General features: G+C 42.6%; 1 protein-coding gene across 2 annotated transcripts in view; it reads left to right on the top strand.

The window, feature by feature from the left end:
- The window catches only part of GFRA1 (GDNF family receptor alpha 1), a gene marked incomplete at both ends in the record, with an annotated part of 212,380 nt that overhangs the window by 134,929 nt on the left and 61,822 nt on the right, over positions 1-15,629 (top strand). For both annotated transcript variants that reach the window (XM_080695216.1, XM_080695215.1), the window contains one exon: positions 14,697-15,033. In XM_080695216.1, the coding sequence (XP_080551342.1) occupies positions 14,697-15,033 (337 nt within the window). The remainder of the gene's footprint in view (positions 1-14,696; positions 15,034-15,629) is intronic.

Raw genomic sequence — 15,629 nt, 5'->3', positions numbered from 1 at the left:
AAAGCCTTGTTCCCTACCAAAAAGGCAACTGGACTTCCAGTTTCTTTAATTCAAGAATTTCTTGGAGGCTAAGACAGGAGCATCACAGATTCCAGCAGCCAGCCTCAGCTACTTAGTGAGGCCCCATGCAACTTAGTAAGACCCTGTTTCTTTCTTTTTTTCTTTCTTTCTTTCTTTCTTTCTTTCTTTCTTTCTTTCTTTCTCTCTCTCTCTCTCTCTCTCTTCTTTCTTTCTTTCTTTCTTTCTTTCTTTCTTTCTTTCTTTCTTTCTTTTTTTGCGGTACTATGGATGAAACCCAGGGCATTCTACCTCTGAGCTACACCCATATCCCTAATTTTTTATTCTTTATTTTGAAATAGCATCTCACTGAGTTACAAAGGGCCTCACTAAGTAGCTGAGGCTGTCCACAAACTGCAATCCTCCTCCTGTCTCAGGCTCTCAAATGCTGGGATTACAAGTGTGTACTGCCATGTCCAGCTCACCCTTCATTTCCTTTCCTTTCCTTTCCTTTTTTTTTTTTTTTTCAGTACCAGGTATTGAACCCGGGGGCATTCTACCCCGGAGCTACATCCTTAGCCCTATTTTTTATTCTTTATTTTGAAACAAGTTCTTACTAAGTTAGGGAGTGCCTTACTAAGTAGTGAGGCTGTGAACCTGCAATTCTCCTGTCCCAGTCTCTCAAGTACTGGGATGCAAGAGTATGCCACTACACCCAGCTAAGACTGTTTCAAAATACCAAATTAAAAAAAAAATAGGGCTAAGGTTGTAGCTCAGAGTCAGATGCTCCTGGGTTCAATCCCCAGTACTGAAAAAAAATTTTTTTTTTGGAGTCAAGCATGGGTGGTACATTCAGCCTCAGCAACTTAGACCCTCAGCCACTTAATGAGACTCTATTTCAAAATTTTAAAAAAGTTGGGCATGGCGGCACACACTTGCAATCCCAGTATTTGAGAGGCTGAGATAGGAAGATTGGGGTTCATAGCTAGCCTTAGCTACTTAGTGAGGCCCTAGGCAGCTCAGTGAGACCCTGTTTCAAAATAAAGAATAAAAAATAGGGCTGGGGGTGTCACTCAGAGGTAGAATGCCCCTGGGTTCTATCCCCAGTACTGCAAATAAATAAATAAAAATAAATAAAATAAACAAAAAACCTAGGGTTGGGAATGCAGCTCAGAGATAGAATGTCCCTGAGTTCAATCCCCAGTACCACAAAAGAAAAAAAGAAAAAGAACTTCTGGACAGGCACGCCCTGGCTCCTGCAAGGTCAGCCAGTCCCACTTCTACCTGCACACCCCACCTGGGGAGTCAGCCATGTTTTTCACCTCAGAAACCTTCTCTGTCCTCTCGGGTCAGTTCATTAGCTATTGCCCCAGGGAGCAGACTGTCCAATCTTTCCTGATAATGGAGGGAGCTCACATCTGGGGAAATTCTCAGGGGCCATTCATTATTCATTTTTTAAAGACCAAAGGGTAAAAAGCGAATTAATATCTGTGTTTGGCAATACCATGGTAGGAAATGTGAAAATACAGAGATCAGGCTTCTGAGGTCCTTCCTGTGTCTTAGAGCAAGTTTTCTTCCAACCCTGAGCCTCATGGATTGGTCATCAGTGCAGGAGTGAGGACCGAGTCGCCCTCCAGGGCAGAAGTCCCCCAAAGCTTTTCCTCCTGTGGCATCTTCCCCAGAGAAGGGCAGCCAGGCTGACTGCTCCGAAGCCAGCCTTTCTCACCTTTTTTATGTCAAATGTCTTGGTGAAAAGGTGACCCTGTCCCTCTGGCACGTCCGGGGGGCTGTGTTAGCGGGAGGCCTGAACCCCACACTTATATTGCATGCCTCTGCCATCCTGGGTCAAAGCTGTCGGCATCATCAGAGAGACCTCAGTGTGCAGTCGGTGCACAGGTGAATGCAAAAATATATAAATAAAGCCGGGCGTGGTGGCGCACGCTTGTAATCCCCGCGCTTGGGAGGCAGAGACAGGAGGATCGCGCAGGTTCGAAGCCAGCCACGCGCGCTGGCTTAGGAGACCCTGTTTCCAAATAAAAATATAAAATAGGTCTGGGAGTGCAGCCCGGAGGTAGAAGGGCTTCCAGGAACCCCAGTAACACACACACACACACACACACCAAAAAAAAAAAAAAAAATATATATATATATATATATATATATATATTCAAGTGGGCTCTATATTCAAGTGGGGACTTTATTCAAGTGGGCATTGCTTACAAAAGCTAGCTGGTGTGCAGGTCCAAACATGCAGCAAAAAAGACACATGTCTGAACTGGAGGGAGTTTTCAGTAAAACATGTACATTTTGCCCAAACTGGGTCTGCTTTTTACTGAGCAAATAGCTTAGTGGGAATGTTGGCTGCTAGGTGCTGGGATTGCTCTCAAGTAGCCCTGGGTTCTGATTTACTTTATTTGTGGTTCTGAAATTAAGCCTAGGGATATTCTACCTCTGAGCTGCAACCCCAGCCTTTTTCATTTTATTTTTTATTTTTATTTTGAAACAGTCTTGTTGGGTCGCTAAGTATCTTGCTAAGTTGTTGAGGCTGGCTTTGAACCTGCAATCCTCCTGCTCAGTCTCCCAAGTACTGGGATTACAGGTGCATGCTTATCTTTCTTCTACAGCCTTATTGATTTTCCCTTTTCTCTCTTTCTCCGTGTGTGTGTGTGTGTGTGTGTGTGTGTGTGTGTGTGTGTGTTGGGGGGAGATGGTACTGGAGATTAGTATCAACCTCTGAACTATACCCTCAGCCTATATTTTAAATTTAATTTTATTTTTTGTGGGTCTGGGGATGGAACCCAGGGGCATTCAACCTCCAAGTTACAACCCCTGCCCTATTTCTTATTCTTTATTTTGAAACCGGGTCTCACTAAGTTGCAGAGGGCCTCACTAAATATCTGAGGCTGTCTGCAAACTGCGATCCTCCAGTCTCAGCCTCCCAAATGCTGTATTTTATTTTATTTTATTTTTTGAAACAGAGCCTCACCAGTTGCTGGGGGCCTGGGAAAATTGCTGAAGCTGGTATAGAACCTGCAATTCCCCAGTCTTAGCCTTCCAAGTATCAAGATTACAGGTATGCATCACCACACCCAGCCTAGGTTCTGTATATATGTGAGGTGCATGTAACAGGAACACAGTGACTCCGTAGTTGACACACATGCCGGTGAAGCTGAGAAAAGCCACATTGGAGAAAGAGCCTGAGAGTCCTGGGCAGCTCCCTTGCCTTTACCTGACTCCACAGACTCTCGGGGTGCTGTGGACAGAAACCAGAGGGAGAGCACCCCCCAAGGGGAGGTGGCTCTGTGCCCAGGCATGAGGATAGAGCTGTATTGCCTCTGCAGCCTCTGCAGGGGACAGAGCCACAGACTGAGTTGCAGAGATGCAGTGGAGATCCTGACTAAAGAATTTTAAAATATAAAAATTCCAGAGCTTGAACTTAATCCTTGGGCTAACCATGTAGTCCTCCTTCAAATGGGGATCTAAGAAGGGTTATGCCAGGGCTCTGAGGGTAAATGCATGAATTTGGAACAGATTAAAAGACTTGAAATGAGCAGGAAGACTTGCCAATGCCTTGTTAAATCAAACACACAGGCTCTTGCAGGAATGCAGATAGGTACACACACACACACACACACACACACACACACACACACACACACACACACACCCCTTCCCCTGTCTATTCCTCTGCAGCTCATGGGAGGCCACGGTGGGTTGGTGAAGGTTAGGGGGAGGGATCCCACCATCTTGCTTTGTCTTAGCTCACTTCAGAGCTGTGTGAGGACTCCCTGGTAGATCCTGACTAACCTTAATTAAGAACTCCTCAAACACAGGCAAAGAAAACCTCCTATCAATCAGGTGTCCTGGAACGAAGACGGAAGAACAAGGGTGTGTGTGGATGGGACAAAGCAACCCTCAGCCAGCTCCAATGCTGGTCACTCAAAGTACCCAGGAGCTGAGTTCTTGAAAGGTAGCCAAGTTTGGTCCCTGAATGGAGAAACCACTGGAACACTTAAAACCTGTTGACATAAAAGAGGAACGATAATCCTCACAACAGTAGGTGATCTAAAAAGCCCCCAGCCAAACAAAATCTTATAAGCCCCACTGGACGGGAAATATCTCGGGCGCCACCACTTTAAGAATGCCAGCAAATGATCCAGAACTCACAGATGTGACTCCTTCAGATGGACATTCCTCCTCCCTTCCATCTTCTAGAATACAGCTACCTTACTCTAGACTTTTTGCCCAAATAGTGGTTCTTTCTCCCCCTAAACTGGCCACGGGTGCTGGCTACTGTCTTTGATGAACACACGCCCCATAGATACCAAGAGCTGCCATCATTATTCATGCCGCTTTTGTTTATCTTCCCCAAAGAAACAATTGAGCTGTAGCAGATGAGTGATGGTTTGGGGCGAGGGAAGGTAAAAGCCACTGCAGGTGGAGCGGCTTAATGGGGTATTAATTGGGAAGCAGGTGAAAGCAAATAGGTAGCACAGCAGGTATGTAAATAGGCTCGTGGGAGGAACGGCTTTGAATTTTATGCTCTTTAACTAAAAATAAAGAGCTGATATTTAGCTTATCTTTGCTGAAATCTGCACCGTGAGGGCCCTGACAACCACCCGCATCATCAATGATTCATTATTATCTCAGCATCTTCCAGGCTTCTTAATAGGATCCGCAGCCTCTTCATCCCTCATTGTTTCAGCCTAGGAGGCCTGGGCTTTAGAACGCAGGCTTTTTCTTTTCTCTGTGCATATCAGAGGCCGGAACGATTCTAGAAAGTTGTGCAGGGACGAGTGACATTTGTGCCTCTGCCGACCTTCTGAGTTCAGCCTTTTGCTCCAGGCAGTCGGCGGAACATGGCAAATGTATGGTGTGACCTTGTGCAAGGGGCCCAGAAAGAAGGACGTGTACACCCACCAATCTCAAAGACATGGGGAGAGAAGGAGATGGGGCCCAGAAAGAAGAGGGAAGTGTGCCAAGAGTGATCGTTCCTATCACTCTATACCTCAGTAGGATATAAAATTGCAATGCAACAAATAAAAGTATATTAAAAAAAAAAACATGTAGAGCCACATTGAAAGTTCTCCTCCCTGGAGTACTCAACATGTTGACAGGAAAGTCGCTTCATGGTCACCCTTAGGGGAAAAAAAAATCCCTACGTATGTTAAGTCCCTACTTTTTTGCCCCTGACCATTGCCTACTGTATTCAACACTCAGTGTAAAATGACATTTGACTTTTAAAACACATCTGGGATGCACAGAATTGGTGTTGCTCAGAGCATTTCAAAGAGCACACTTGAGGTTCCCAGAAAGGAGTTCTGTGAAATGTTAAACATGTCTGGAGGGCTGGCAGCTTTCTTGGGACAAGTGTCCAGCTGCTCAGCATGGCCCACACTTAGACGTTTCTAAATTTGTGTGTGCTACTTTGAAAGTGCAGGTGAGCGATTTTAAGGATATCTTTTCTATTTAGTAGTAATTTGGAAAATTATTAAATTATTAAAAACCAGCCACTCTGTGTTTCAATGCCCATTAGCCCTCTCTGTGGCACAGTGTTGGTAAAAATTGAGGGAGGGCTTGGATTCCGTGTTACATGACTGGCCCATATTTATTGTTTCCTCTGGGAGCAGTGCTGGTTTTGAAGTAGTGTTAGGCCTTTAGTGTTGAAAGAGCTAAATATCAGTAAAGCTTGCACAGGCTAAATATTATTGGAGCTACATTTTGTACACTATAAAATGAATTAGGTTTTATTATCATGCAGATCTTTTCCTGTAGTTGAAGTACTCATTAATTTTACTGCTAATGAGATGTTAGCAATTAAATACCGTTAATTAATGGAAATCAGACAAAAGCAAGGGCTGCTCTGTGTCTTCATGAAAACAGGGAAATGTTTGTAGATGTCATCACTGTGCATTTTATCTGCAGAAAGACCACAAATCTGAGCTGCTCGTATGGTCCAGAGAAAGTCATTAAAAGATTTTGCTTTTAGTAAATCAAAGGAGTAGGCATATTTGGATGCCATACAGATGATCAGAGATTGGGGGAAAAATACCCATAACTGAGAGCCAGTCCTACGTGTAATAGCAAATTTCATGGTTGAAAATGCAACGGGATTGAACACAATTAATAGTTCTGTAGTGGTCGTTGAGTTCTGGGATAGGCCCGGAGCACGTAATTAGATTATTAAAAATGGCCTGTCTTAGACCCACTGTTACTAAATTGAAATCCAATTATGCTTTTATTATTTTGCTGAAAAATATTTAGCTGTTTTGCTTGAGTCCTCCTCCAGGATCATTTCCTCCCTGTGCCAGCATTTGCACACGTCACAATACATTTTCCAAACAAATCTGACCTCAATTATCTCAGAATCAATCTTACATTAGATAAAATATATTTTAATGAGTGTTTTTATGTCTAATATCATAATTATGCCTCTCCATACTTGAGGAATTAAGAAATGGTGATAGAAGTCTTTGCAAAAAAAAATCTTTCTAATGGGAGGCATGCATATTTTAGAAATAACTAAATGGTGCCATCATAATCCTCAGAAAGGCATCATGCTCAAATACGTGCCTGCGTGTGCTGAAAAGCCAGACTTGGTGCAGTTTGTAGTAATTGGCATTGGAACTGTAATAAAGCAGTTGTTTGCAAAGAGATGGGCTCAGAAATTCCATGCACTCCTGCAGTGTGGATTTAAATGCTAAGTTAAATATTTATGAACCCGAGATTTTTATAATTGATCATTGTATGATTTATACACTGTAATTATAATTAGGTTGAAAGAGATTTTAAAAAGCCAGTTTCCTGGTAGCCAAGGCCATTAAATAACACTGAGCTGCCAACACAAAAATTAGGTGGGAACCCAGCCACCAAGTTCTAAGTGCCTGTCTCTACAATCTGACACACAGGGAGCCTCTGCACCTTCCCAGGCGCATCACCTGGAGCACTGATTCCTGCATCATCTGTGGTTGGTTGGTCGCTTTTTCAAGCCTTTGTTTCAAACCTAGTTTTACGTAAACAAATAGAAAACTTCAAGGCTCCAATGTATAACAAAAGGGAAAGGTGGAGGAGGTTGGAAAGGTTAATTAAAAATGTAATGATCCCATTTGCTGAGACAGTACTATTAATCATCGTGCAGCAGCAAGCATGTGGCTTACACACCATTTATAGGAGACATCTAATTTTTGAAGGTATGGAAGTTGGCGGGGTTGGGAGAGTGCACGCAGGTGACAGTATATAGGTGCATTAAAGAGATGGGAGTCTAAAAGACCAGGTTGCCCCCCTTGACTTGTGGTTAATGCTGGGAACTGTCTTCACCAGGCAGAATAATTACTTCCAAAATCATAGGTATTCAAAATAACTCTGTTGCCATCGGCCCCAGAGGAAACTTGTATATGGCTTGAGGCTTAATGTAGTTGTGTAAGGTATGAAAAAACAGGACTGGGAGGAAATTCATCATCATGTAATACAATAGGTCTGAAACGGTATATGAATGATAAAATGGGCTCCAAACAGCCAACACATGCATTTTAAATGTAATTTTTAGCACCCTAGCTGGAAAAGGCCAGACGACTCTTGAACGATCTGTTCCAAGGGTCACAACCTGCATGATCAGATTTGCCATCCGATCCATGGAGATATCAGCTCAGATTGTCAACGTGAGCTTCCAGAAAAGCTCGCCTACCCCTGGGAAGATCTTGGCGCCGTGTGCTCATTTTTTATTTGCTGGGATAACACATTAGAGGGAGCCTATTAGAAGAAGAATAGTAGTTATGTTAACATGGTAATTAATCAAGTCAGAAAGAAAGAGGAAACGAGTTGTGAATTCAATTCTGCAGCCCAAAAAGAAAGGCAGAGAGATACAGAAACTGGCAAGCCTTTAGAAACAGCATTCTCTCACTATGTCTTGTGAACTTTCTGCTTAATACATCACACGGCAGGCACGCAGACCATGCAGATTTTTAATATATTTACTATTTGAGCCCACCTTCTATGGAAATGGATTTCCATCTCTGGAAATGGATTTCTAAGCGGTTTGCATCTGTGTTTTATCCTAAATCATTTCCACTGGCTAGCTGACACTGGTGTTTGTCAATAATGGGGGTATTTTCTAAGTGTAAATAAAGAGGGTCTGCTGGCCACAGTGTTAGGCTCTTTGATTTGGGACAGTGTGAGGATTGTATTTGGGATGAAGGCAGTTCCTTGCTCCAGAGGAGTTTAGACTGTGAAAGCTTCTACCAGGGCATAATTCATCCCTGACATCTCCACAGCCTGCGAAGTTGGAGAGACCTTTACATTTGTTCTGCCTGCAATTTGGGGTTGAAATCGCTGGTCCATGTCCTTCTTGGGGGCAGCAGACAGCTAAGAGCTAGTTCCTTTGAATACATAGAAACTCTGGCTGGAGTTTTATTGTGTAAAGATTTGAATTCAAAGAGGCAAATTATAATAACCACCAGACCAAAGAATTTTAAGGTCTGAAAGGGGATGGCTTATCTCTCAACATAGGGCAACTGAGGTCTACCGAGGGAAAGCTGACTTATACAGAGACACTCAGATGACTGGACCACATTTAAAACCCAAGTCTCAGGACTCCTCCTGCATCGCTCCTTAGGCAGCACCTGGCCTTTAGTATTCCATGTTTTCGAATCTGATCCTCCAGTTGTGAGGAATGGTATCCCTCTCATGCCTCCCCCAAAACAAGAAAGACATCCCTATCAGATGCCATCCCAGTTGGAGAGGCTTACAGTGCTGATAGGAGAAGCAGTCTGTAACCTGCAAAGTAATGACATGGTTGTGTCTAACTTTGAAATGGAAAGCCAGTTAAATGGCATTCTCCATAATATAGTGTGAGCTCACGCTGGAGAAGGACTCATTAGCTGAGCCCAGCCCACTCACACATGCCCTGCGCCCCACCCCGCCTTAGGATTTCTAGTAAACAGCCTTCATTCTGAGAACATTCCCATTCAGACAGTATCGCAGACATTGGAGCAAGTTAAAGAATGAATAACAGCAGATGGAGGGAGAGATGAGAGGGAGAGAGGAGAGGAAACGCAGCGTCGTAACACTGGGCTGTAAATGAGCTGTGGAGAGGACAGCACTCAAAGTTATGGTAAAGCTGTTCCCAAGGCTTCCCACACAGGCGACCAGGCGCGGTGCCTGGATCCCAAAGCGCAGGCGTGCTCCCGCTGCTCTGTGCCAGTGTGTGGTGAGGGAGAGCTGGGCGTAGCTCTGCAGGTGCAAGGGGGGTCATTCTCTCCTCTCTCCTGTCTGCCCACCAGTCACTGAAGTAGGATTTTTTTTTGTGCAGTGGGGGATCCATCTCATAAATAAAGGGATCAATCTTTTCAGGCAGAAACTGAACTCTCTTGCTTACATGTCCCATGATTTCAGGAATGTTTAATTCGAGTTTCATTCCAGTGGTATATGTAGCCTTCAGTCCCAAGAGAGAGTTGGAGGTGGGTTTGTGAGATGTTTGTTAAGAGTCACAGTAACATAATATTAGTATACATTTTCCCCGTATTTTATGATGACCAAACATACAGGAAACTGGAAAATATTTTATAATTAACACATGCAAACAACAAGCTTCTACTGTTAACATTTGAATGCATTTGCTTTATAAGAGTCCATCTATCCATTCTTCTAAAAGTAGTAGCCAGTACTCTGTCTGAAATGCTTTAGTATGTAGATATCAGTAACTAGTGTTCAATTTGTTTAGCTCTTTTGTTTTTGGGTAATGTTTACATATGCACAAATCTTATGGGTGCCAGTCTGAGTTTTGAACCAGCCTGCACAACCCATCTCTCTATCAAGATATAGGACATTGCTAGTACTCAAAAAGTTTCCTCGTGGGAGGATGCCACAAGCCTTCAAGAGATCTCTGACTCTGATAATCACTTAACACATCTTGGGGTGTAACAAAAGGCTTGAGGTCTGTACCTGCAACCTCCAGGAAGGAATCCCCCCATCAAAAGACCTGCACCAAGAAAAGGCAGATCTAGTTGGGTCAGAAGATGATTGGTTGAGCAAGATAAAGGAAAATGTATCTTTATAAAAGCTGTTCTATATCTATATCTAAAAACTTCAATAACATATTTTCAAGTTACTTCCCTACATCCCCTCTGGTATAGGGCTTTATTAACTGTGTCCCTATCTTTCTCTCTTTGTAATAATAAAATTACTTAAGCTTACAGCAAAAAAAAGAAAGTTTTCTCTTTTTTTCCTAACCACTCCCCACTCCCATTCTCAAGTAGCAACCATTTTTTATTTATATTTTTTCTAAAAGCTTTATAATTTTAAGAAATTATGCTTAAGTCTGTTATCCATCTTGTATGAATTTTTGTGTGTGGTGTAAAATAGAGATTGAGGTTTTTATTTTTGGTTGTATTGTTTTGGTATGGGCTTTTGGTTTTTATTGATAGCAAATTATCCTAGTACTATTTATTTAAAAGTTTTTTTCTCTCATTCAATATATTTGGTGTCAGCAAAAATCAATGACTTTATTTACTTGATGTGAGTAAATTTTTGAGGTTTGTCTTCTGTTTCATTGTTCAGTTTGTTTTGTGCCTCTGTTATATCACAATCTCTTGATAATTGTGGATTTACAGTAAATCTTGAAGTCAGTATAAGCCTTCAGTTTTGCTTTTCAAATTACTTTGTCTATTCTATAACCTGGATTTTCATGTAAATTTTAGAATCTGCTTACCATTTTCCAACATTGGGATTTGTACCTAAACAACATCTAACCAATATTGTTTGTTAATCCATGAACATGGTATATAGTTCATTTTTAATGGTTCTCTTTAATTTTTATCATCACTGCTTTTTAGTTTTCATGTAGAGGTCTTGCATGTGATTTGTTAAACTCATTCTTAAGTGCTTTATTTTATTGTATGGTACTATTGTAAGTTATATTTTAAAGTTTTCTAATTTTTTTGTTTTAACTTGTAAAAGTGATGAACATGTTAATTATCCTGATTTACTCACTCGACAATGTCAAATATATATCAGAACATCACGTTGCATGCTAAAAATACATGCAATTCTTATTTTGTCAACAAATCAATTTAAAAAACTAAATTTCTTAACAAAAATACAACTTTTTTGTATATTAACTTTGTATTCTTTTACTTTACTAAGTTAACATATTATATATTTTTAGGATTTTTTCATGTCCTCTGTAATTAGAGGTGTCTTTCTTCCTACTCTGTGTACTTTTCATTTCTTTTTTGCAAAGGCTAGGACCTCCAGTACAATACTGACTACAAGTGGTAAAAAATGAGTATCCTTAATTCAGGATCTTCAAGGAAGACAGTCAATATTTTACCATAAAATGTGATTTTAGCCATAGGTTTTTCATGGCTGCCCTTTATAAGATTGAGGACATCTTTATCCTTAGTTTGCTGAGAATTTCTTATGATGAATGACTACCTAAATTTGTTGAATGATTTTTCTTTGTCTATTGAAGTAATCACATGTTTTTTTTTCCCTCTTGTATTATGCTACTATGGTGAATTCCCTTAAGTTTTAGATATTAAATAAATATCACATTCTTGAGATAAACCCCAGTTGGTCATGAAGCATTTTCCTCTTAACATATTGCTAGATCTAATTTGCCAAAATTTAGGGAAGATTTTTACATTGATGTTTGTAAGGAGTGTTTGTCGTGATTTTCTTTGTTTGTCTTTGTTGATTCTTTGTATCTTATCGTTAATCTCATACATTAAGCCAAGAAGGGTAATAAGAATGTTTTGGGTGAATGAGAGTCAGAAACAAAAAGGAAGATACACATTGACCTGTGAGCTGGACAGGAATTAATTGTCTTTGTGTTTTGCTTTCTGGAATTTGTCCCAGGCTCTGAAATGGTGGTAAGGAGATGGCCCTCTGACAAAGCTTGTACCTCCATGAAAACAGTCTCAGTAGAAAGTGAGGCTAAGTTGCAGCCACTGCCAAATGAAGTTAACCTTGAGCAATTGGTTTAGACATAAAATAGTTAACCCTGCTTCCACTTTATACAAAGCTTTTCCTGTAAAATATTGCCTTTCTTTCCTGATAAAATTAAGAAAAAAATCTCACAATAGCCTATAGAGTTTAACAACTTTAAAAAAAAAGCACCTAACATTATTATAACAAAGAAGAAATACAGTAGACCAGTTTTTTTTTTTAACGCTTGTATGTTAGTATATGGACTACTTCCAAAGAAAAATAAATTTCCTGGATACCATGTGTTGACTTTTTATTATTTTCATTATAGTGTTATTTAAAATTTATAAACATAAAAAGCTCATATTCTTTGCTTTTATATAACTGTAAAAGCAACAGACACAGATTAAGTATAAACAAAACTTTGAAATCAATGGATTGCAAGCTGATCGCATTAGTTTAGTGTAAGGGACGGTACTGTTTTTACTGAAATGGGATCGGTGCTTACCATCTGAAGGTGGTGCTCTGCGTTAGTGTGTGTTCTTGGGTGCCTTGTGAAGACTCATTCTTCCACCACTTTTCTCCATTTGAACTTCATGTATCACTGTCTGCCTCCTCTACTGGTCAATCCACATCTGTGCCTCTGTGTTTCCCTTTGAGCTAGAGATTACAAAGTGCCATTCACTGGACACCAGTGTGGGTATAAATGCAGGTAGTTAAATCATTGTGTGCCCACGTCCAGCCTTAAAGGCCATATCTAGAAGATCCAGAATAACATTAGGTTATTTTTTAGATTATCATAAAAATGCATTTCTAAATATGGAGATTTCTAAAGTCACTGTTCTGGGCCCAAGAGCACATTAGAAGTTTCAAGAGAGGAGAAGGTCGAAGCATTAAAGACAGGAGGCCCCGATGCCCATGCCAGGGCCCATTGTGGCTCTTTTCCTCCTGGAGTCCTGAGGAGCCTGGGTATGCAGCAGGGAAGCAGGCTTAGTAAGCGCTGCTGGAGAGAGGGCTCCAGGTGGGAGTGTTAAGCCTACAGGGCCGTTTGTGCAGCTGCCCGCCAGTGCTCTGCGGGAAAGGCTGCATCTCCTGTTTATTGCCTTTCACGTAAAATTTGTTGGATTCAGATGTCAGAAGCAGAAACACGAGCCGGGGCACAGTGAAATAAGACTGGTGGTGCCGTGGTGCAACATGGTGGTTTCAGAGTTTGGGGGGCATATTTTTTTCTGGTGGTATTGGGGTTCCTGGAAGCACTTCTACCTCCGGGCTACACTCCCAGACCTATTTTATATTTTTATTTGGAAGCAGGGTCTCTTAAGCCAGCGTGGCTGGCTTCAAACCTGCGCAATCCTCCTGTCTCCACCTCCCAAGTGCTGGGATTACAAGCATGCACCACCACGCCCGGCTTTTCTTTTTTTCTTTTTCTTTCTTTCTTTTTTTATTTTTTAGGCAGAATAACATTTCACATGCTCATTATGAGTGTGGTAAATATCCTGCCTCATCTTTTAGTCCCACACAACCCACCTGGACCCCTTCCTCTCTTGCCAATTCTCTAGCCTCATACAATTTTCCAAAGGCCTTGCTCAGTTACAAACGCAGGATGAAAGGGAGTCACAGAATCCATGGAGGGCTGAGGCCTGAGGAGGAGCTTTCTGGGGTGTTTAATCTCATGGCTGTGTGGTACTTCTCTGGCCTCCCTGCTCTCTCCAGAGGGTCACCTGTATACCTTAGCAGTCTCCCATGGGCCACCTTATCAGTAGCTCTAGAAGGGTGCCCGTGACTTCCCTTCCTGCAGAAACGCTTCTCCGGTGGGAACTAAGCTTCATCTCCTCTTGTCTGTTCAGTTGCAATTTTGCCTGCTGGATGTGACCCTAGCAAGCCTGCCTAGCTGCCCAGTGGACCCGGGCCCCATGCCCTGGTCCAAACTGCACAAGAGCCAGCCGCATACTGGATGACACTGGTTTCTCTGGCAATACTAGCACAGCAGGCTTGAGCAGAAGGCAGCATATGTTTTGTAAAATTCCTGAACCCATGGTCTATAAGCCCACTGCAGTTCCCTCCAAAATCCTAGCTGAATTTTCCTAACGGAAACTTCAAAACTCACAGAGCCGACATTCCGTATGTGGCGAGTTAAGTGGTAATTGAGGTTTGCAAATTTTTATGTGATTTATTCTGGTTTTCTTCCAATGGCCTGTGAGCCGAAACTTAAATACAGCTCGGCTGTAGTTGCTTCTTCCTGTTTAGAGAGGCTGGCATAATATTTTGTCTTCTGGGCTCAAATAACCATGTAATTACTTTGTAATCATATAGTAATTAGCATGTACTATATGCATTTATTACATAATTATATTCCTGGAGGATTGCATGGCAATTATACTTACATTCAGCATATCATTTATATACTGTATCATGAACAAGTATATAATTTGTTGCTGTTTTTCTTTTATCCTAATTTCAGTTTCCTGAGCAGGAGCTGGAGATATTCCATTGCCTTGTTTGCTCCTGGTGGGGCAGGTGCTTGAGTTACTTAGGCTCTATAAGTCCTACTTATACACGCAGGGGAATACTAGGGGCTGGTACTGCTGTGGACTCCTATTGTTTGCACCCCTAACACTTTCTCCTTGTTACGAAGTCATTAACTTATCAGCTTCAAAGTCCCTGGAGTCCCGGAGCTACCAGTGTGGCCGCAGGAATGGCAAAATCTCAGTGAAAACAGGTGTGAGCAGACCCGGAGCCCAACACTGTGGTCTCACCTGTCGTTTTCTGCTTTGCAGTGGAACACATTTCCAAAGGGAACAACTGCCTGGATGCCGCCAAGGCCTGCAACCTCGACGACACCTGCAAGAAGTACAGGTCCGCCTACATCACCCCCTGCACCACCAGCATGTCCAACGAAGTCTGCAACCGCCGCAAGTGCCACAAGGCCCTGCGGCAATTCTTCGACAAGGTGCCGGCTAAGCACAGTTATGGAATGCTTTTCTGCTCTTGCCGGGACATCGCCTGCACGGAGCGGCGGCGACAGACCATCGTTCCTGTGTGCTCTTACGAGGAGCGGGAGAAGCCCAACTGTTTGAATTTGCAGGACTCCTGCAAGACAAATTACATCTGCAGGTAAGCCCGCGGGTATCCAGGTGATGGATGCGGTTGGGATGGGGGATGCTTGGCAGGCGCTTCAGCTGCCAGGCTTCAGCTTTCTGTGTTGCCAGGGCAGAGAGCAAGGTGGTAAGGTGAGGTTGTTCCTCCAGATGGGCTGCTGACAATCTGACTTGCAGGTCTACAATACGGTGCTTTACAGCTGTTCAGGCTATCTCTCTGGGGACCCTCTTGTCTTTAACCGGGGGCTGCTTTGAGAAATGCTGCAATAGCACTTCCTATCCTGAGCACCTCGCAGGTGTGCTGGGGGTGGGCTCACCTGGTGAGGAGAGCCTGCAGAAATGTGCCCATTCTTCAAATCCTTAGGGCTGTCAGGAGTCAAGTACCCCAGGAGAGGAGTTGGTCAGAGATACAGAGGCTCTTGATCTTCATAGGCAGAAACTGGATGAGAGCAGCCCGAGGGCAGAGCTGGGTCCAGCCATGAGGAGGACACCTGCGTCTTTTCTGAACCATTCTGTGGCTATAGAGAGTGGCCACCTTCCTGTTCAGCTCTTCTTCCAGCCCAGTGTCGCCATCAGGAACTCTGCTGAGCCTGAGGGCTATTGGAAATATAC

Source organism: Muscardinus avellanarius, assembly GCF_963383645.1.
Source record: "Muscardinus avellanarius genome assembly, chromosome: 4".
Lineage (NCBI taxonomy): Eukaryota > Metazoa > Chordata > Mammalia > Rodentia > Gliridae > Muscardinus > Muscardinus avellanarius.
This window is presented reverse-complemented; position numbering and strand designations above follow the sequence as displayed.